At 45.0% G+C, this 21,085-nt stretch overlaps 1 protein-coding gene across 2 annotated transcripts in view; it reads right to left on the bottom strand.

Moving 5' to 3' along the window:
* EXOC4 (exocyst complex component 4) overlaps positions 1 to 21,085 on the bottom strand; it is a 421,385-nt gene that overhangs the window by 62,975 nt on the left and 337,325 nt on the right. The window contains exons 12-13 of one of the 2 annotated variants that reach the window (XM_074828084.1): positions 14,146 to 14,282; positions 7,006 to 7,161 (exon numbers count right to left, since the gene is read on the bottom strand). In XM_074828084.1, the coding sequence (XP_074684185.1) occupies positions 7,006 to 7,161; positions 14,146 to 14,282 (293 nt within the window). The remainder of the gene's footprint in view (positions 1 to 7,005; positions 7,162 to 14,145; positions 14,283 to 21,085) is intronic. The other variant, XM_074828085.1, reaches the window with a different exon arrangement.

Raw genomic sequence — 21,085 nt, 5'->3', positions numbered from 1 at the left:
CACGTATAGTATATTACATATACAGTCTCAAAATTTGATACACATTATAATGGAAAGATTATAATGACAGCATTCACATCAGTTTCATTGCACCTTTGCAGCTTCTTTTTAGATTTTTCTATGTATTTAAGTCATATAGACATTTCTATAACCCATTTGTCTTCTATTCCTGCTCTTGAGCCATAGTCAGCCTGGAGACTGCTTAAAACCTGTATATAGAAATTACCCAGGCAGACAGATTTCCTCTTGATAAATTCAAAGAAATTCCCATTATGTTCTTATTTATAAAGAAAGTGAGATAAAAGGTGGTTTGTTGCTTCATCTTGCACCAGAACTTGTTCAACAATCATAAAAAAATCGTGCAAGCACCAAAACAAATAACCCACGTGGGCTTTTTCTGCAAAGGGAAGCCCTGTGAGATGATTTGCTGCCACAAGAACAATAAAACCCAGCCCAGCCATCTTCCCGCAGAAGACGTCGTTTCACTTGTTTCAAAGATTCAGCACCTGAAGGTATTTTAAAAATTCAGCACATGAGAACATTTTTTGCAGCACATCCAAACAGCACTGTAGTCCTGATGAAAAGCTGCTGCAAAGGATCCTCAGTGGATATAAATTCACCCCGCCAACCTAAGCTATTCGGCTTTAAAGGACTGAAGACCCAGCCCATCCTAAAAATGACCCAGATTTGAGGTTCGTTGGGATTTGCAAAGCCTCAACAACAATTTGTGCATCTCTATTAGGGACCGGCGCGATCGGCGCCAACACTCCCTGGCAGCTCCAAATCTCTGCTGAGAGGTCACAACACTGTCAAAAAGCAGACATCACTAATTGACAATTTTAAGCTGTAACATCACATGCCATCTTCTCGCTTAAATGTATTTGAATATTCTGGTCTTGTTAAGTTTATATTATACAATTTATCACAGCAGACAAGGAAGCGTCTTGGAGTACATTGTGTAGCTCTAATGATGTGATTTAGCGATATACAATCTTGGTAAAGCAGGAGCTGTTATTAAATCTTTGTGGAGAAGCTGAATCTCCATGTTTCTCCTCTGTTTTCCCCTTCATCCCTGCTACACAGTTTAGGGGCATAACCCACAAAAAGTATGTTGGAAGAGCTGGGCATTGCTGCACTCCTTTCAACAGATGATGCGATTTGTAGGATTAATGAATCTGAAGCTGAGAGATTCTTCCTGGATTCAGGTTCAGAATATATGTAATCCTCAAAAAACCCAAAATCCAACCCAAATCCTCCAAAACTTCTTTGCCTTCACAAGACAAGCAAAGTCAGGATGAAACTTCTTGGATACGGAGGTGCCCGGTGAAGATCCAGGTGCTCACTCAATTTTACACCTCTCAGATGACACTCTTTACAGCAATAAAATTTAGTATCAGTTGTACTCATGATGAGGCACATTTTCCTTTATGATCCAAAAAAGAGATCTAGAAAGCCATTTCCTATAAAGGAGCAGACTGTCATCAAATGGAAATGACTCACACCTATGTTATGCTCAGACTCATAGTCCCAGTAGAGGGAAAAAAGGTTTACAGTTTGCTGCCAATCTTACAACATCATTCTTCCACCCTTTAGAAGTATTGTGAATATAATAAATAAAGCCTGAGAAATTGGAGAGGGAGATCTTTTACTCTCGAGAGAGAAAGAAACAAAGGAGAGACAGAAAAGCTACATCTGAGAATGGGAGGGAGAGCAAAGAGGCAAAGAAAGGAAAAAGCCTTCCATAGAACATTAAGGCTTCAGAAAAGGACCATGCAGCAGGAGAAGCACTAGGACAGCAAAAGGAAATAAAAATAATGGGAAGCTCCAAACCCAACATTACAAAAAACATCCACCAGACAGCAGATGGAACAACCTGAGATTCAGCTTTTGATGAAAACTTTGGCCAGTGTTTTCCGGTTGCGCAGAGAGGTGGAATGAGAGAAGAACACCCTACCCCAAGGTAGGACCTGAACTCCATCCTTCCGCCATCACGACTCTCCCTCTGCACCACGGGAAGGACTTAACGGTCCAATGCAAATTGTCCCAGCTCGTTCCCAATTCTGCTTTCTGGGCCTGCCCAGACTGTTTATTTATGCAATGGGAAGTTTACAGCACGTTGTTCCCTTTGGAAACAGCTAAAGTAATTCAAGCTGTCACCAGTCCTAGGAGCTCTGGACCAACCTCTGGAGTTCACTGCCCTCAAGCACTCTCTGCAGAAAAGGAAAGAAGAGCTCAGGGGAACCTTTCTAATTCACTGCGGTGCAAAAGTAGAGAGGTTGGTGCTGGTCTCTTCTCACAGGTAATTAGCAATAGAACAAGAGGGAATGGCTTTAAACTGCAACAGGGGAGGTTCAGACTGGACATGAGGGAAAAAAATTTCACAGAAAGAGTGGTCAGAGAGTGGAATAGGCTGCCCAGGGAGGGGGTGGAGTCCCCATCCCTGGGTGTATTTAAGGGTCGTTTGGATGAGTTCCCCGGGGAGGGGGTGTAGGGGAGAACCTTGTAGAGTAGGGCTGATGATTGGACTCAATGATCCCAAGGGTCTTTTCCAACCTGAATGATTCTGTGAATCTGAAAATCATTCCTCGGACCACTAGCTCCTTTAAATCTGCATCTTGCTCCCAGAGCTAAGCAAAGCTTTGCGTTTGGAGTAGAGAGATGATGATTGCCCACCATCAGCTGTGCGTGCTCTGCCCCGTGAAGAGGAAAGGGGAGCAGATTTCATTCTGTGGAGTGTACCCCAGTGTCTTTGCTGCTGTTGGATGGATGATGCACTCTCCCAGGGCACAGGTGAGATGTGCTGCACGCCCCAAGGGAGCTGAGGCGAGAGAGTAGTTCCCAAGACACAGTCCCAGTATATATCCAAAACTGGAGGGTACCTTTCTCGCTCCCATCATGCCTTCTGGAGGGACCCTTCATTCTATCCCTGCTCTCTTCAGTATGACTTTTTTGTCTTGTCCTACTGTGACACATTTCCAAAGCAGACCGACACCTGCAGGCAGGCTCCAGCTTTACATTGGAAATACAGTCAGAGGATCAGCATCAACTAAACCAAGGGGAGAGGAGAGATCCTAATAAGCAGTTGGGATAGTGTAACCATTCTAACCAATGCCACTTGGGATGATTTCACAGAATCATCACGGTTGGAAAAGCCCTTGAAGATCCTCCAGTCCAACCATGAACCTCACCCTGACCGTTCCCAACTCCACCAGATCCCTCAGCGCTGGGTCAACCCGACTCTTCAACCCCTCCAGGGATGGGGACTCCCCCCCTGCCCTGGGCAGCCCATTCCAACGCCCAACAACCCCTTCTGCAAAGAAATCCTTCCTAAGAGCCAGTCTGACCCTGCCCTGGCGCAGCTTGAGGCCATTCCCTCTTGTTCTATTGCTTGTTCCTTGGTTCAAGAGACTCATCCCCCCCTCTCTGCACCTTCCTTTTGTTGAAGGATCTGCTGTTGCACAGGTATCCTTGCATGTTGCTCAAATATACCTCATCCTGTTGGTGCAGAGCAAGTGAGGATGAGCATCCTCAAGTGAACAGGAGATGCAGTAGAGGAAGCAGCTGGAGAACCCTCTGGTCAGGTTATCCTTACAAAAAACCACAAAAGCAGTGAAAGGAAAAGTCATGTGGCACATGAAGACGCCGAGAGTGGTTTTTTTATGGCTCCATTAACTTTAGCCTGAGAATCCAATCCCAAGTTCAGTGTTCAGGAGCTTGCTGGAGTCAAAGGGTGAGAGGAAAATCACCATCCTTCTCCTAACACAGGTTTGATACCTCAGATCTGCAACCAGAATAATCTGCGTTGTGGTGTGATCTTCAGATCAGCGTGGTATTTCTAGGCAAATGTGTGATGCTGTGAACTGCCAGCATGTCCTCCCCAGCTCCCCGAAGACGCGGTTTCCCTTGGGCGCACAGCACCTTTGCCCCTCGCCACCCCTTGTGCTGCAGAGCTGCACCAAAACCCAAGAATTCCTGCTGTAACTTGAGCATGACCAGATCTGAAGCCCTCTTTACATTGCTTTTCCTCGTCAAAGGCAAACCTGGAAATGATACATCTTTGGGTTTTATCACCAACATATCTGATTCAGTAATGAACTGAAGGCTAACCTTTATAAAGCAATAAGGGCAGCATATTTCACACTCACCCCAGTGCCAAATAGCCTTCAGAGCTTTAAAAACTAATTATACGAATAGAGGCATGACTCTTCTTTCCTTTCTCCCCTTGCCAAGTTCTGAGCTACTATAATATGCTCAATCAGGTCCCTTTGTCTGGCCAACCACACCAGAATATTAATGGGGAGATTCTGCTAGTATCTCACCCTGCCTTTTGACATCTATTCGCAAAAGAGATAGTGGTGGGTTAAGACAACAAAATCAATCACTGTCAACACAGATATGCATGAGGGTTATTTTTTTGCAAAGACATCGCGTTTGGATTCTTCTTTTTAATTAAACAAATGAGTTACAGGAAACCTGGGGAGGGGGAGGGAAAGAAAACTGTGCACTGACATCTCTCCCTGCCACAGTACAAAAACTGGTGGTAAACTTTCAGGACGTATTTAATTTAGCAACATTCATAAAGGGATGCTGCCGAGTAGTTCAAGCACTGCTGTCAGCCTTGTTTTAAGTCCAAAAAGAACACGCTCCCATGTTTCATGAAGCTTAAAACTTCCTTTCCAGGAAAGGATGCTTAGTCCTGTTTCTGCTAACCGAGGAGTGGGGTCCATGAACACAGGTGGGTATCTGTATATCAGGGTTTTAAATATCTTGGATGGTTAAAGTGATAATGAGTTCTCGCAGGCTCTCCCATCACAGCCACGACCCTAATAACCAAGGTATCCGCAGGACCCATTTCCCTGTGGCTCCACTGCAGTGTTCAGGCAGAGATGGCTACAGCAGAATTATTCCCAATTCTTCAGCAGCTCCAAGAGGAAGAGAAAGAAGCAACAGCAGCAAAAAAAATCATGTTCCTTTGTATTAGGAGAAAGTCTGAAAAAAGTCTGCTTAAATGGAAAGAAGATGACAAAAAATTGGACAAGCAATTAATTTTATTTTGAAGCTTTCAGGAGAGATCTATTCAACCATGCACAGATTCTTGAGGAAGTTTATAAGTCATGTCGCTTACCATCAATGGCTAAAACTGGCCCAGACCAATTATTATCATTTAAATTAATGCTACAGGAGCATTTACACGGCACTCTGAGGAGCTGAGGCTTAATACACCATGCTCTGTGCAAACAGATACCAAGAAAAGATCTTTGTTCTAATGTCTAGGCTAAAAAAACCGACACGGTATAGGAGCTTTTACCCAGTGAATTCGATGTAGATGACCTAATAGGCTTTACGTTCTAACACCTGCTTCAATGAATGGATAGTAAAATGACAATATTGGAATAAAATGTGTATCAGGATCAAAATGCTGGCACTGCTACCATCAGATTGAGCTTGGCCATCAGATTTAGCCTGGCCAGGAATTTACACTAGCAGGTTACGGTGAGTCAGTAGTACCCAGCATTGCCTCCACGGGAGCTCTGGTGCCCCACGCTGACAGCTCAGAAATCACAGCAAGAGCCAGGAGGGCATCCCAGCACCTTTTTGTGCCAAGAAACAAAGGATAAATGCAAAGGCAAAGATGGAGGCTAGGAGTGAATCGATGAAATGCAAAAAACCCAGGGACTGCACAAAGACCTCAAGCACCCTGCATCCTCACTCTTCCAGCATCACTGAAGATTTTTTAAAACACTGGCAAAGCTGATTATCCCGACTGCAGTATGAGCAAACATTTCTGTGACTAGACATATTTTATACTTTTCGTTGTTCCTCTCTCTAGACTGCATCATCTTTATGTTATTGTGCTTGCATTCAGTGAATAAGTAAAATGACAATCTGGGCAAATTAGACTTGTAATTTTCAACAGCTTCACTTACTCCTACAGTTTTATAGCCAAATGCCAATCAAGGAAGTGATGAATAGTGATGGGAATGTGCAGACAAGCTTTCTGACTCGCTGGAATGACAAAGAAGACCTGTTTCTTGAGGATGCGTCAACGATTTAGAGACTAAGCCATTTACAGTGTGCAGGGAAAGGCAATCTGCCCACTTACAGGTTTTCACTTGCCTGAAAAGGTAGAAACAATCTGGTTTGGACACAGTAAGCTGCCTCTGAAAGAATCCCCTCTGGAGGTACCGATATTTTTCATTTGACTCTCCTTACATAGCTCCTGGGGTTGGGACAGAGGAGAAACTCCACCAGGTCATGGCTCTATTAGAGGACAGCTTTGGTGACAACACCAGTTTTGGGAATTCCTGCCCAGTACAACAAGTTGGCCCCTCCATTATTTGCAGGCTGCTGCTCTCTTCACTGCATGGGTGATCAGAGTAGCACCATCAACATGAGGATCTGCCTGAATTAAAAAGAACCCTTTCTGTCCCTCCCCAATCCCAGACACTTTCCTGACTTGGTTCACAAGCACAATTCTTCAAACAGCCTTGGAACAACGGAGTGAGCAGAAATGAGCAATAAGGGCAGGAAAGCAGCGAGCTGGCACTGCCAATGAAGCTTCTTATTGAACTATGGCCTTCCATTCTTCTGTCCTCGTTGCACGTGAGAAGAAGCTCTGCTTTCTCCTTTCTCTTGAAGGATAAAGAGCTTCAAGATGGTTTATCTACCAATCCATCATATGACTGATAAGCAAAGCCCAGAAACATCCCCCAAACAGGTAATTTCCTTAACAGTTTCTCGATACCATCAACAGAACCAAATCCAGGCAACGCACAGGAAGTTCTCGGTTCAGCAAAGCCGGTGCCCGACTTTAAAATCACGCGGTGTAATGGCACGTGGATTCAAATTCCATTGCTCCACTTGAGGAAAGACCACATCTCAACTTCTTCTCACAGCTGGGGACGCAACAGCTACGGAAACTCCGTAATTATTTTGTTTCCAGCAGGTTTTACCATTGTTGCTACTCTCCTTGAAACCCTTTTACAACTTCATAAAATATTTTACCTTATAAAGTCTTCCTCCTCCTCTCTCTTGGGTCTCAGTTGCTTGGGCTGAGCCATGTTGCTCCAGTTGGGCAGAGATTTCAGGAGCCTGCTGATATCGTCATCTTTAGCCCAGGACGCGCTGATCACCAGCTTTTCATCTGACTGCACGATGCTTCTATGGGAAAAGAGCAACAATCACATTAGTGTGAAGCAAATTGTACTTTTCACACAATTCCACACACGCTCATTAAAATCCCCGTCACATACAAATGTGCATTAAGGAAGGGGTCCAAAGAGGCAACAAGGTGCTCATATGAAGAGCATGGCAACACGGGTGGACAGGAGATAAAATTCCCTTTAACTGACAACTCTTGAGGTGCTTTGATAGAGTCCTTTGAGGGAAAAAGGGAGATATTCTCCCCACGTTTGAAATCATTCAAGTCGCAATCATTTACAACCGGAGGAGGTCATTCTGTACTAGAAGAGAGAGAAGGTAGTTTCTCCATGGCTCATTTGTTCTCTGCAATCTCAATTGAGCTCGCCAGCCGCAGCTGATTGTGTTGTGACTGCAACGTGGAAACCTGCCCAGGAAGACCTGGGTGGAAGCCACCAGCTCACTGCACACCAGCTGGCCCAGCTTGAGGACCAGGTCTGAAGCAATGAAAGGAAACGAAGGGTCCAGGATCTTCTCTCTAGTCATCCAAAACATCTAATAATAGAGATTTCAACTAAATCGTACGTAGGTGTGAAATCGAATCAAAGATCACAGCATATTCCTATTATGAAGACTTTCCCTGTTAAATATTTTTGGCAGTGTAACTAATCTGAATTCCTCAGTGGCAACTGCAGGACACAAACGGGATGCTGTATTTGGAGGAGTCAATTAGCTGCTTATTTTTTTGTGCTCATGAACAACAATCAGCATAGTCCTCATCAACGTTTGCTACCTCACTGACACACCGCGACTAGAGAAAGTCCTCTCCCATTGGGTTGTTCAGTAGGCAGAGAGAATCTGGGAGGTGTTTTTCTATCTCTTGGAAAAGGCAAGAGGGAGTTAGGGGTGCTGGCATTTCCTTCTAGATCCTATCATTGATTTCCTTCTCTGTCACGCACCTGGAAGGCTCTTTTCTTGGAGCTCCTTCATGGTGACCAGTTGGACCACTTCTCCAGCCCAAGAAACACACACGACCTGTCCCCATCCCTCGAAGCAAAAACACGGTGCTGACCTCTCCCATGGGATTTTTTCCTGCCCTCTGTAATGGGAACATGGCAAACCCACTGAACAACCAGCACAGTGTGAGTTGAGAAAGGAAGCATCTGAAAAGACAAGGTCTCAGAGGTCCTGTTCCCATGGAGAGGCTTAGCTGAAGGTTAACAACAGAATTAAGATCTCCCTTATGCGCTAAGAGACTGACCACCTTCTACTATGCAAAAATACAGAAAAGGCTCTGGGGCCTCAAACACCCACCACCCCTTGCTCACAATGCTACAAGACACCTAGAATTGCGGTGTCCTACAATGCAAGGGGTTGAAGAAGTGTAACTGCCAGACAGATCTTTTTCTGTTACCGTCCCCCAGAAAAAATGGCTTCTCCAACATGGCTAGAAACTTTGTACATCAAAAAAATGCAGAGATTCAACACTGGATGTGTCAACCAAGGACTGGAGTTGCTGGGTGCTGCAGAATGGATGTATCTGTGCTGGCTCACCTGTGTCACAGCTCCATGTGGACCTTGCAGAGCCATTTACTTGGCTGCATGCTTCTGGATCCAAGCTAGGACATTGCATGGGGCAAACAGATGCTCAGAACCATCACTAACATTCAGGTGGTGATTTTGGGAAGGGTCATGCAAGATCACAATAAAGACCCTGCACATTTCTAAGGGATTTATGTGGATTAACCGGTCTCATTTTAAATTTCCTGAAAGGTATGTTTTGGTCAGTAAATAGAAATAAAAGTAACACACTGAGTATCTGTGCTTTGAAAAGGAAAACAGTGAAAAAGGCATTGAGATAGGAGCCAACACTGATCTATCTTGAAACAGAGTGGATTACTTCTTTTCCCACCAGCACAGAGCAACCTATCACTCCTTTCACCTACTACCAAGAAAACAACCTCTGTTCAGTAAGTACACACGATTTGTGAAAATGAATTTGTCACATGCACTTACATATAAATTTTCCTTCTCTTTAAATTTCATGTTCAATCTGTCACAGACAAAAGAATGAATTTTGTTTCCAGCCACAAAAGACCTCGGTGTCAAAATTTCAATTTGGCCTTCTGCTGCTGTTAGGAACTTGGTGTTTTTCCACTTATGAAAAAAAGGTCTCTTTTTTTCACCCCGGTGAAAACCAAGGGGAAAAAAAACCTTCACCAGAATCTCTGACATCTGAGATGGAAAAACTGAATTTGATGGTATCTGGCCATTTCTCTGCCAAGGCAAGACAACTGTTCCATTGAATATATTAGCCAGTGCTTTGTCCTCTCCAGATTTAAATGACTAAAGTAATAGTCTCCTTCCCTTGGGAGTCTATTTCACAGTTGAACAAATCTAACTCTTGGATAAAAAAAAAAAAATAATCCTGATACTGTGTTCATGTTTTATTTTGCTCAATTTCATCCCATTACTCCCCGTTATTTCCCCTTACAGCAGCCTCAGCTCTCACCACTTTCACTATTTACTCTCTTCAATTATTTACAACCTTATCATAGCCCTTCAGATGTATACGAATGCAAGTCATCTTTGGGAGTCTTCTGATGGAGTTATACAGAGGACAGAGCTACCTCTCTGTTTTATGATCCTTATTATCTTCTGTCCTTAAAAATCCTATTGCTTTTTGGAGTGGGTGTTGGGGGAGGAGAGAGGAGAGGAAGTTTGGCTGCTATAGCAGTTGCAAACTGAGCTCGGCGCCCTTGCTTTTCTAGGGTCAGTGTTTTCCAGGAGCCTAACGCCCATGATTCCTGCTTTTCTCACCTTTTGGCAATGTGGCACTCATGGGTCCATGAGCCACTGGAGCCCTGAGCCAAATTCCCCCTGAAATCAATAGGGAGCTTCAAATTAATCGATGCTGGGACACTGCCACCACTACGTGGGTCCCCTGGAATTATGTCCCCGTTCTTTCCCATAACTGCAACACCTCCTAATTTTTATTGACAGGCTGGTTTTACTCCAACCACCCCCTCATTAAGGAAGATGTTAGATAGGGTGGTACATACCCCCATCTCCATTAGACACCCACCTTTTCCCATCAATTACAGACTCCTTTTCCCCCATCTTTTCTTTCTAGCATCTCAGCCAGTTTTCAACCTCCATAACTTCTATCAATGTCAATCTAATTCGGGTCCTTGAGTAAATTATCACAAGACAGGATGACATGTTTTAATACAGCTCAAAACGCTTCTTTTCAAACGCCCCCCCCTTCTCCCAAACTCCTCTGTAATTATTCCTGCTGCTGTAATAGGGTTACTTGCCACCACCAGTGCCATAATCAACTAATTAATTCACAGCTCAACAGGCCACGGAAAATGCCATCTGTTTGTACCCAGCTCCTGGAAGTGGGTAGGGAATAGGTGTAACACTTACACAGGTGATGGCACATGAGCTAGGAGGGCTCACCCTTCCACAGCTCAGTGGGTTTTATCCAGAAAACATCTGCTGGTGGTAATGGTCCCAGATTTGCACCATTGCTGCCCCGAGTTGGGAGCAGACTGATGGGGAACATCCCCCAGCACAGCTGGGGGGCCATGGCTTTTCATTAAGAAAACATCTGGGGGCCACAGGGGCTAATTGGACTCCATTGCCTTGTGCCAAATGTATTTGGAAATGATTTTTTTTCTCTTCCCAGGGCCAAGGTGATGTTTCCATGCTGAGTTCTACTCGCACTGCTAAAGAGTTTAAAGGCATGCTCAGCATGTGGCAGGTATGTAATGGCCTGAGGGAGAGAGACCCCTGTCCAAAAAGAGTCAAAAAATCAACTTAAAAACCAAAAGGTTAATGCGAGAAGGGGAAGGTGCCAGCAAGAAGTAGTAAACTGAGTGGCAAGAACATTTCCTAGGCACTTGAAAAATCCCATTTGACTGCCGACCCCACACCTTGAATGAATTCATCTGCTCCTCATTTCCTTATCAATAAAAAGGGGCTTATTTTTGTTTTGCATGGCTGGAAAGCAGGAACTGTGATTTTTTTTTCTTTTCCATAACATTTGGAGAGATTTAGGCCCAGTTTTACCCCACCTAATTTTACAGATTCAGCTGATACAGTTCAGCCAGAAGGCTGGTCACCATAAGCTGCCTTCACAGCTGATGGAGAGAGCTGGGCACCTTCAGAGACTTTAGGCACATTTTAATTAAGGCAAATCACTCTTTGGAAATGTCCGTCTCTTTTTACAGACTAAAGAGAGTCATTTGGGTGAGTGGTGCCTTTACTCAGACTCTTCAGACAGGCTGAAAAATGCACAAGAGGATGGTTGTTCAAGGGAGAGGGGATGAAGATTGATAAGAAGGGGGTGGACACACAGGATAGAGCTTAAAGTTGGACAACAAAATAAGAATGTGCACCTTCAACGTGAACATAACTATACATGGGGCCAACATCTGTAGAAAGATATGAAAAGAAATCAGTTTTAGCACTCAAGACAGCAAAGCCTGTCCAAGAAGGGCTGTTGGCAAGAGATTAAAAAGAAGGACTCATGTTAAGGGTAGCTACCTTGAACTGGTCAGGCTTTTCCCTGTTCCTGTGATTCTTTCTACAGCCTTTTAGTATTTCCTAAAGCCTTTTAAAAATGGTTTAACTCTACCAGCTTAACTCATAAAAAGAGCTGGTTTCATATAAATTTGCTGAAGCAGCAGCTAGACACGGGCTGGACGAGACTTAAGAAGAGCACTGCCAACACAGCAGGAGGTTTTGTGGCTCTATCTCCCATTTTTATTTTCGTTTTAATCCCCAACCCCTCATAAACTAGTCAGAAAACATAACTCACATTTGTAAACAGTTTGCGTCAAACTGAAATTGCACTTCTTACAAACATGTAATTTGCAGAAGACATCTCACCTACATCCGATTAAACACGCTTCCGAAATTCGTCATCAATTAAAACAAGAAAAACCATAGTTGCTACTTATATAAATGTCCAATCCGTTCATATCCAGCCCTGTTTTTTTTTTTTTTTTTTTTTTGCGTTCACTAGAAAATGTGAGCCAAATGGAAATCAAACATGAAAAATCTCAGCTGTGCATTTCTCAGTGCTGACGTCCTGACAGAGCTATCTGTTCTGCAAAGGACTCCGGATAAAACAGTCTTGCTTTGAGGAGCCTGTATTTGAATACATTTCATCCACGTTTGCTCATATTCCCCTTCAAGAAACACACGCACATGGGGAACAAACGAATGCCATGTGCAAACCCTGCATAAACCATCTCTCTGGCTTCCCAAATTCTCACTGTCTTGACATCTCAAGAACATACACACACCCCCTTGCTCCGATAGCTTCGCCTGATCGCATTAATTCACAGCTCTGAGGAGTTTATTCTGATTTTAAGCGGCTATAAATGATCCTTCCTCCACTAACTTTATCAACACGAGGATTTATCCATCTCCAACCTCAAGGAAAACCCTGGTCCAAAGGGCAAGGCTGAGTGGAGCCGTACCGACGCGAGATCCCTGCAGAGGGCATAACGTCCCCACGGATGGAACCGCTCGTCCCAGGAAAGCCGGGTAGCTGCTATATTCCTCTGCATCATTTGAAATGTATATAGATTTCTATTTCAGTCAGTCATTTGCTAGCAGCAAAACCAGAACGTTTCCTGTTTTTCCTCCTGCTGTAATCAGGATATTGCCAAATTAGGGCTGTCCTAATTACTCCTCAGCAGGTGCCAAATCCAGGAATGGTATCAGCAAAGGAAGGAAGGAAGGACCTTTAAGTTCAAGCCAAAGAAATTACATCTATTGTCTGGCTCAAGTCAGTGAAGTTTCACATAAAATATGAGCGTTTTGGACAACGGCACACGCACAGCTACCAATTTACACGAGTGCTCAGATGAAGTTTAGCCCACGTACGTTCTCACTGCTATTGTTGGCGTTATTAATCACAATAATGAGCCCGTACGCAGCCACTCGCCAGATGAAGCTTCTCCTGAATGAGATCAGGCAATAGGAAATAATTTTTAATGCTCTTGGTCAGAAAACACAAGGGGCTTTTTCAGCTTCCCCTGCTATCGCCAGCCTCAATTAGCCATTAAAGGAGAGTATGTATAGCAGCTATTATAGCCCACATTGTCGTGGCAACTTCGGTGTCTTTCAATGCAAGTATTTATCCCCGTGGCGTGGGGCATGCTCCTGGTCTCCCTCTCCAGGGAGGGCCATTTTACAGATGGGCAACCGGGATGTACCGAGAGTAGTTACTCATCGATGGTTACCCAGGAAATCTATGATAAAAGAAGTACCCGATGGACCTAAACCAAACGACCCAGTATGATAAACCCTGTGCCCAGCAGGGCCACGCGGCATTTAGCTTCCACGCCGTGGTTGGGGAAGCAGTTGGAGATGGATCACCTGAAAATGCTCATGAACAAAGACAGCCCAGGAGAGAGCATTTGATGACCCCCTGGAAGAAGAAGTTTACAGAAAAGTTTTGGGAAAGTTTCACAAAGTCTGATGTGTGTGTATTTATATGGTGTGTTGTGGTTACTGATTCCTACATTGCCATGAGATCTGAATACCCAAATCTCAATATAATGAATTAAAATCTAGCTGAATCTCTTGGGAACTCAAATGGAAGGATATGACTTGCTTTACATGAAAGCAATATCTATATACAGCTATTTATGTTAAAGATGATGCCTTATACTCCCTATCTCCAACCTGAGGTCACCTTTTGCCTGATTAAGAGAAAAACCACTTGGTTTCTAAGCTCTACTACCACTGTCACCCATGTTTAAAGAGCCTAAACCGTGGTGTGATGTGGATAAAGCCACTGGGAAGCCAAGACTCTTCATATGCTAGTGAAGATTATCTCAAATTTTTTCTCCACCTAGAAAGAAATATCCTTGATCATCCCAGCACAGATGGTTTCTAGAAGTAACTCCTGCCTACTCATGGCAAAATAGCAAACGCCCAAGAGGGGTATCTCCAGCATCCGTCGGTTTCCAAGCCTGCCTGTACCTGTAGGCAAGGGTGCAGGTGTCCTTGTACTCCTGGAGTTTCACACACACCATGTTGAGGAACTGATCCGAATAGGCGCTCAGGTCATGCATCAGGTTCATCAGGTCTTGAACAGTCTTCTCCACAATTACCGTGCTCTGGAAAAGAAAGAAAAGCACAAGTATGAATAGTGGTTCAGCGTATATCTTAACTTCAGCCTTCTCATGTTTTGCTAATTAGCATCATAGGTGTAACTGTACAGCTAATGCTCCCCGACCCCGAGCAGATGCTGGAGCAGTCCATGCCACCAAGGGACATACAGCAGAACAACTGAGGAAAAAGATGAAACCATTCAAGAGATGAAGAGGGTTGGCTTGGGGGGTTGAATATCAGGTCTGAAAGTTTGGATTTCTGAGCCAGTTGTTGAGGACCAGCAGAGTTCACCAAGTCTTTCCTTCACTAGATGGAACCTCAAAATGCAGAAGTGTGATTTTTAGAGGAACCAGGTACACGCAGCTTTGCTGAGCTCTGCTTGGACTTGTAAACCTCGAGCGTTTCAGCCTGACCAGTAACTCTGGACTCACAGATTGCAGATTATCCTAAAGACCAGGGATTTCACCCATCGCTCCCATACAGAGAAGGTGAATGTGTAGGGCACAAGCTTTCTGCTGGTGACTGAGGTTTAAGTAGCCCCTTGCCATCCTTTTGTTACCCCAAGCAGTGTATTACAATCATAGGAACAACAGGGCAAATTTGCAAACTAAAAAATGCTCTCCACATCCTATAGATGAGCAAGTTTGGACAGCTTGCAGGAGGAGGTGCCCTATATCTGATAACGTCCAAGATTTAAACAGCTCTGTATGAATTTTGGGATTTCTGAGGCACCCCAAGGTGACTTGGCACAGTTTGTGTTTATAACATTGACTGCTGTATTTAATTTGGTTGCTACAAACAAGACAGAGGGAAGGTTATCAAAGTCCCAAGGTTGATATAAACTGAATTAATATTAGGCTTGGTAGAGTGAAGGGTTATTCCTGAACTATGTGCAAAGGCAAAGAAGGAGACTGAAGCATTTGGAAACTCTGGTTCATTTGAGAAATTCTGGACTCAAATGATATGGGGGGGACCCCAGGGACTTCAAGGGAGCTGCATCAAGGCTGAATTTAGCCCCTTCTCTGTGTTCATCAGGACGTGAAGAAGAGTTAGTGACTCAGTTGTTTGCAGAGCAAAATCTCATCAAACCCCAAATCATTGTCTCTGTCACATTCCCGCAAGCCCACTTCCGTCTCTCTATTGATTTCCAGATTAAAGTGCGGCAGCATCACCCTGATACATAATGCTGCTCCTCCAGAGCAACCCCTGAGTGACAGGAATTGATTCTGCTCCACTACCTGTCCCTGATTTGGTAAAAAAGCATCTGCAAACCTCATCCTCATTCAGAGCACACATGACTCCTTAACATGTGGGGGTTTCAATGAAGGCTTAGTCACCGCCTGTGCTGCTCCTGATATGTCCTTGGCTCACAACTGTACTTGGAGGAAAAAAAAAAAATTCTCTTTGGTTGCTCTTGTATCTTATTAAGCTTGCTCTTAAGCAAATCACAGGAATTAACCAATCTTTCATATTGTAATTAGCAACAATTTGGGATTATTTTATCCAAACAAAAATGTAGTCTGGTGTTGCTGCCTCTCAGATGCTCTTGTTTACGCTGCTTCTCCTGTTATTACAAGTATCTGTGTTTTAATAAATATTCAATCCCACCCTGGGCTTGATGTGCACGGAGGAGAACAACCAACCCTAAAGGACTTGCAACCTGGAGTCATTGCAAGCAAACGAAGCAGAGAAGTGCGTGGAGAGGCTGCAGCAGCCACGGATGCTGTTTTCATACCGATGGGCTCTGAAGTGTGAGCACAGCTCATTAGCTGCAGGATTCAAACGTCACCCAGGCTCTTGGCTATCCCTGCTTGGTGTGCCAGACTGACCCCAGTGAGGGCAAAAGCAGCATTTTAAGAATCTACCCAAATCCTACTAAAATGGGAGACCGGTCTGTCACCTCTCCCTGGAGAGTAAACACAAGACCATGTATGTTGGACCAATAAATGCGGTGTGAAAATTACCTAGTCATTTGGGGAAACTGGATCCATCAGAGCCATGGGGCTAGAGGTAGGGCACAGTCACACCTTCATTGCATTTGGGCTGGTGAAGGAGCTGCTGTCCTTCAACCTTCAATCACCAACAACCACAGACAGTGCACAGGGGTTAAGCAGAGGTGCTTCATTTTGCACCTGGATGGCTTAAAGGTGCTCCCATGGTCAGCGTTTGTCTGTCACCAGAGGAAAACGTGATGCTCCAACCTGCTGATGTGAGCCACGAGAACACCTCTGACTGCACAAATGGAAAACAGAAGTTGCTGTGCAGCTTCAGTGCAAATCCAAGTCTCTTTCGGGGACTGATCCTGATCACAGAATCACAGAATCATCTTAGTTGGAAAAGACCTTGAAGCTCCTCCAGCCCAACCATGAACCTCACCCTGACAGTTCCCAACTCCACCAGATCCCTCAGCGCTGGGTCGACCCGACTCTTCAACCCCTCCAGGGATGGGGACTCCCCCCCTGCCCTGGGCAGCCCATTCCAACGCCCAACAACCCCTTCTGCAAAGAAATCCTTCCGAAGAGCCAGTCTGACCCTGCCCTGGCACAGCTTGAGGCCATTCCCTCTTGGCCTGCCGCTGGTTCCTTGGCTCAAGAGACTCATCCCCCCTCTCTGCACCCTCCTTTCAGGGAGTTGCAGAGGGCCAGGAGGTCTCCCCTCAGCCTCCTCTTCTCCACACTAAACCCCCCCAGTTCCCTCAGCCGCTCCCCATCACACCTGTGCTCCAGACCCTGCACCAGCTCCGTTGCCCTTCTCTGGACACGCTCGAGTCATTCAATGGCCTTTTTGGAGTGAGGGGCCCAAAACTGAACCCACTCATCGAGGGGCGGCCTCACCAGTGCCGAGTCCAGGGGTAAGATCCCTTCCCTGTCCCTGCTGGCCACGCTATTGCTGATACAAGCCAAGATGTCACTGGCCTTCTTGGCCACCTGGGCACACCGCTGGCCCATTATCAATCCCCCCCAGGTCCCTCTCTGACTGGCAGCTCTCCAGCCACTCCTCCCCAAGCCTGTAGCGCTGCTGGGGGTTGTTGTGGCCCAAGGGCAGAACCCACCATTTGGCCTTAGTGAAACTCATACAGTTTACAGATCCTTAAGGATGAGGCATTAAAGTTAACATTTATACATCGGGGATAAAAAAAAAATAAATATCCTTCCTAACTCATGTAGCAACCTGGAAGACAAAAGCGATTTTTCTCCTCTTTGCATGGATGATCATATTTTTCATTTTCCACTGGTATTTCACTGGTGAGAGGCGGGAGGGATTTTCAGCTGATCCATGCTATCAGTTGATGTCTCTTAGCTTGCCAGGGGCAGGATCTGTCCTTCCACCTTTGTGTGATAGCGAACTTCACGGGTTGGACGTGCAACCACACAAAGAGGAATCAAATGTGGTCTCGATCCACCCCATTTCTATTTCTTTACGTAACTCAACATTTGAGCAAACAACTTAAAAAATCCAAAGATTGTATGTTAAAAGAGAAGGTATTGCTGGTTTCTATGTAGTTTCTCCCACTTACTTTCTCCTCTCTACAACATTAAAATCACAGCTAAGCTCCTGCCAATATCTTGATTTTAGAATAAGATCTTTAGATTTAAAGGAAATACAAAGCTACTTGCATGATTTAAAAAAAATAAAAGAAAGAAAAAAAGGAGATTACCATATGAAAGAAGACAGTATCAGATAGGTAATGGCTATTTTTCTGTAACATTTTAACCTTTTCCAAAGCAATCTTGACACATCTGCATGTGTCTCTGGGGACACTGTGCATTAGGATGCATTAGGCCATGTTAATACAGCTGGATTCGTTAGCTGGGCCAGCGCAGGATCTTCTGAAACTCTGCGCGAGAAAATGAAAGGCAGCGCACGTATTATCAGAGAGTTACAATCCAGTTGCCTCTAACCCATCTGGATTCATTAACAGCAAATGGATATGATCAAAGCATAATTTTATGGCAAGACACTTCAATGAAGCCTTTTAAAAAAACCCACACTAACAAGGAAACTCATCCACAGAACAATATTCATCTCCTCGCACCTGAAGACGCTGCGTGGTGCTGAATCCTAACATCACGCCGAGGGTATGATTCATTACTCCTACAGCACATCGGGGTGAAGGCTTTAAAAGAGTCTTAAGGCTACTAAAAATAAAAAGAAATTCCTTCTTACGACCTCCTGTCCATTAGCTACTGTGGAGGTAAGAGGACAAAAAAGAGCAGCACCACTCGTTATTAAGACCGTGGGTCTTATCTTTAATGCATTTTGCAAACATTTATCATTATTCCTTGATATGGTCCTTATTCTCAGTTGTGGTGAAGCTTCAGATAACGTAAAGCAGCTCCAGGGCGGGTATAATTCACACTCTGACCGTGGGGCTTTCACTGTCCCAGAGTGCTGGCGAATAAGCAGACCGAGAGGTATTATTTCAATGATACCTTTGTGATTATTGTTTTGTGCAACCCCACCTAAGTTTTTAAAATGCCTGAGTTCCTCTACAGCAAGAGGGCACTCAATGTAAAACGATGCAGCTGGAGGTATGTTTTTAAGAGTCCCTTAAAATGCAGTTTCAGTACAATAAAGCTGGTTCCCCAACAATTCCCCAATGTGCAGAAGTTCAGAACAACAGGGCAAGCCTACACAAACCTTCAGGTTTTCAATCTGTCATTTTGTTTTGGCGAGGAGCACTTAGATTAGAGAGAGGAACAACCTCCACCCTAAATATTTTTTTTCTGCAGAAATCACAGCTTCTCCCATGTCTGTTCACTTGCTTCATTTTCTTGGGGGAGGAAGGCAAAGATGGGATGTACCTGTGCAGGGATGTCTTCACCATGTGACGGGCTCTTGAAAACACAGCAGATGGAGGAAGAGACCTTGGCGCTGGAAAGGTTGTTGATTATTATTGCCCATCACTTAAAAATCTCCTCGAGATGCCTTGGCAGAGGAAGGCACCAGATGAGTGCAGGATGTGGCTGCCTTAAAGGCAGAAAATAAATAAAGCCTAATCTAATTTTTAAGCTGGAGTTTAGCTGACACCCCACAATTTTAAAAGTACTATAGAGAGCACAGCTCTAATTAAAGGCAGGACAGGAGAGATGGAAGGTTTTCAAACCTCTTTAAGCTCAGTGCTGACCCACAGCTCTGGGTTTGGGACTGTTTCCAAAGGCCACCGTGGTTACATCTCACACTGACACCTTGACATGAAACATTTATTTGTGCGTTTTCTTGCTGTATTTTTTTCTTTTAATTACGGCTTCTCAGCTGCCCCCAAAAATGTTAAATTCACAGAATCTGCCTTTCCAAACCATTCTTCATCCTCCCTTCCTGGCACTGAGAAGGTGAATTCAGCAGAGGGCTCCAGTGACCCATGCTGGGGCACTACTCTTTGGGCAAGAGCTGCAAATATATAAATCATCATGTCAGAGGAGGAAGCCTTTGCCTGCCCCAGCAGAAACACATCATCCATACAGATTTGTTCCACACGATGCAGCCTCACCTGTCTTGGGTGTCGTGTGCTGTGTCATCTTCCATTATGGTGACAAACTTCCCCAGGAATCGCTCCGGTTCCTCACATGGAGGTGGGCTGCAGAGCTGGGGGCTGCACTTGGAAACTGGGTGGTTGTGGTTTAGGATACTGTGGAGTGTCTCCTTTCCTTGGGAAGGCTGGTGTTGCTTTCTTGAAGTACCTGTGGGTGTTAGGCTGATTCCTCACTCTGCGATGAGCTGCAGAAATGAACCTGCGGAGGTTTCTGGACAGGTTGGGATGGACGCCATGAAGCTGATGGGCGCACAGTGCAAGGGGACTCTGGATCTGTCCGAACACCAGCAAAGCGTGGTGGTCTCCCAGCATCTCGCCGTTGGGCTCAAGCGTCTCGCAACGCCGTAACCCAGGGTCCTGGAGGGATGTTCTGTCTCAGGAGCCTCAGTGCAGCCCCGGTGCTATCTCTGCCCTGTGGCACGCACCGGGGAAAGCCGCACACCAGGCAAGTCCCCCTCTTTAACCAAGGCCCCAAGCAAAAAGCATTCAGCAAAGATCCATTTCAGCTTCTTTTCTCATATCAAACCTTCTCCTCATTCCCCTCTAGGCCCACTCTCCACATTGCAGTGTTGGCCATTCCCATCTCACCTCTCCAAATCTCTTTGCAGGCAGCTGCCAAACTGCTGCCCACGCCGTGCCCAATGCAAGTGTTCAAATAACAGAGGAGGTTTAGGCAAAATGCTCCCACCAGTCCCACGACACCTAAGATGTTTGATTTTTTTTCTGTCTTCCAGGCTGGAAGCTGCTGGACCTGAAATGGGGCCAGAAGCTGCCCAGCGCTTCCCTCAGCACAGCAACGCCCGCAGGAATGCGAAGGGGATGGAAACTGAGTTTGATTGCTTCTAGATATTGGCCTGGCATACAGAATTCTGTATAAAAATATGCAATTCCCCAAATACTATATAGGATTCGGTGTCTAGGATCCAGGATCTGGGGTTAATTTTATTATGACGTTATCCAGTACTTAAAGGACAGCTGCAAAGAGGACAGAGGGTCTCTCTTCACTACGAGCCACATGGAGAAGACAAGGGGCAATGGGTACAAGTTGCACTGGTAGAAGTTTCACCTTGATATAAGAAAGACATTTTTTACAGTGAGAACAACCACTCACTGGAACAACCTCCTCAGGGATGTGGTAGAGTCCCCATCGCTGGAAGATTTCAAGATGCAACTGGAGAGGGTGCTGGAGAATCTCATCTTGGTTCCCTTTCCCACCAGATGATTTTTTCAGGTTCCTTCCAACCTGGGCTGTTCTATTCTATGATTCATTAATAC

This window comes from Strix aluco, chromosome 5 (assembly GCF_031877795.1).
Source record: "Strix aluco isolate bStrAlu1 chromosome 5, bStrAlu1.hap1, whole genome shotgun sequence".
NCBI lineage: Eukaryota > Metazoa > Chordata > Aves > Strigiformes > Strigidae > Strix > Strix aluco.
Note: the sequence above shows the minus strand (reverse complement) of the source record. Positions and strands in the feature narration are given on the sequence as shown.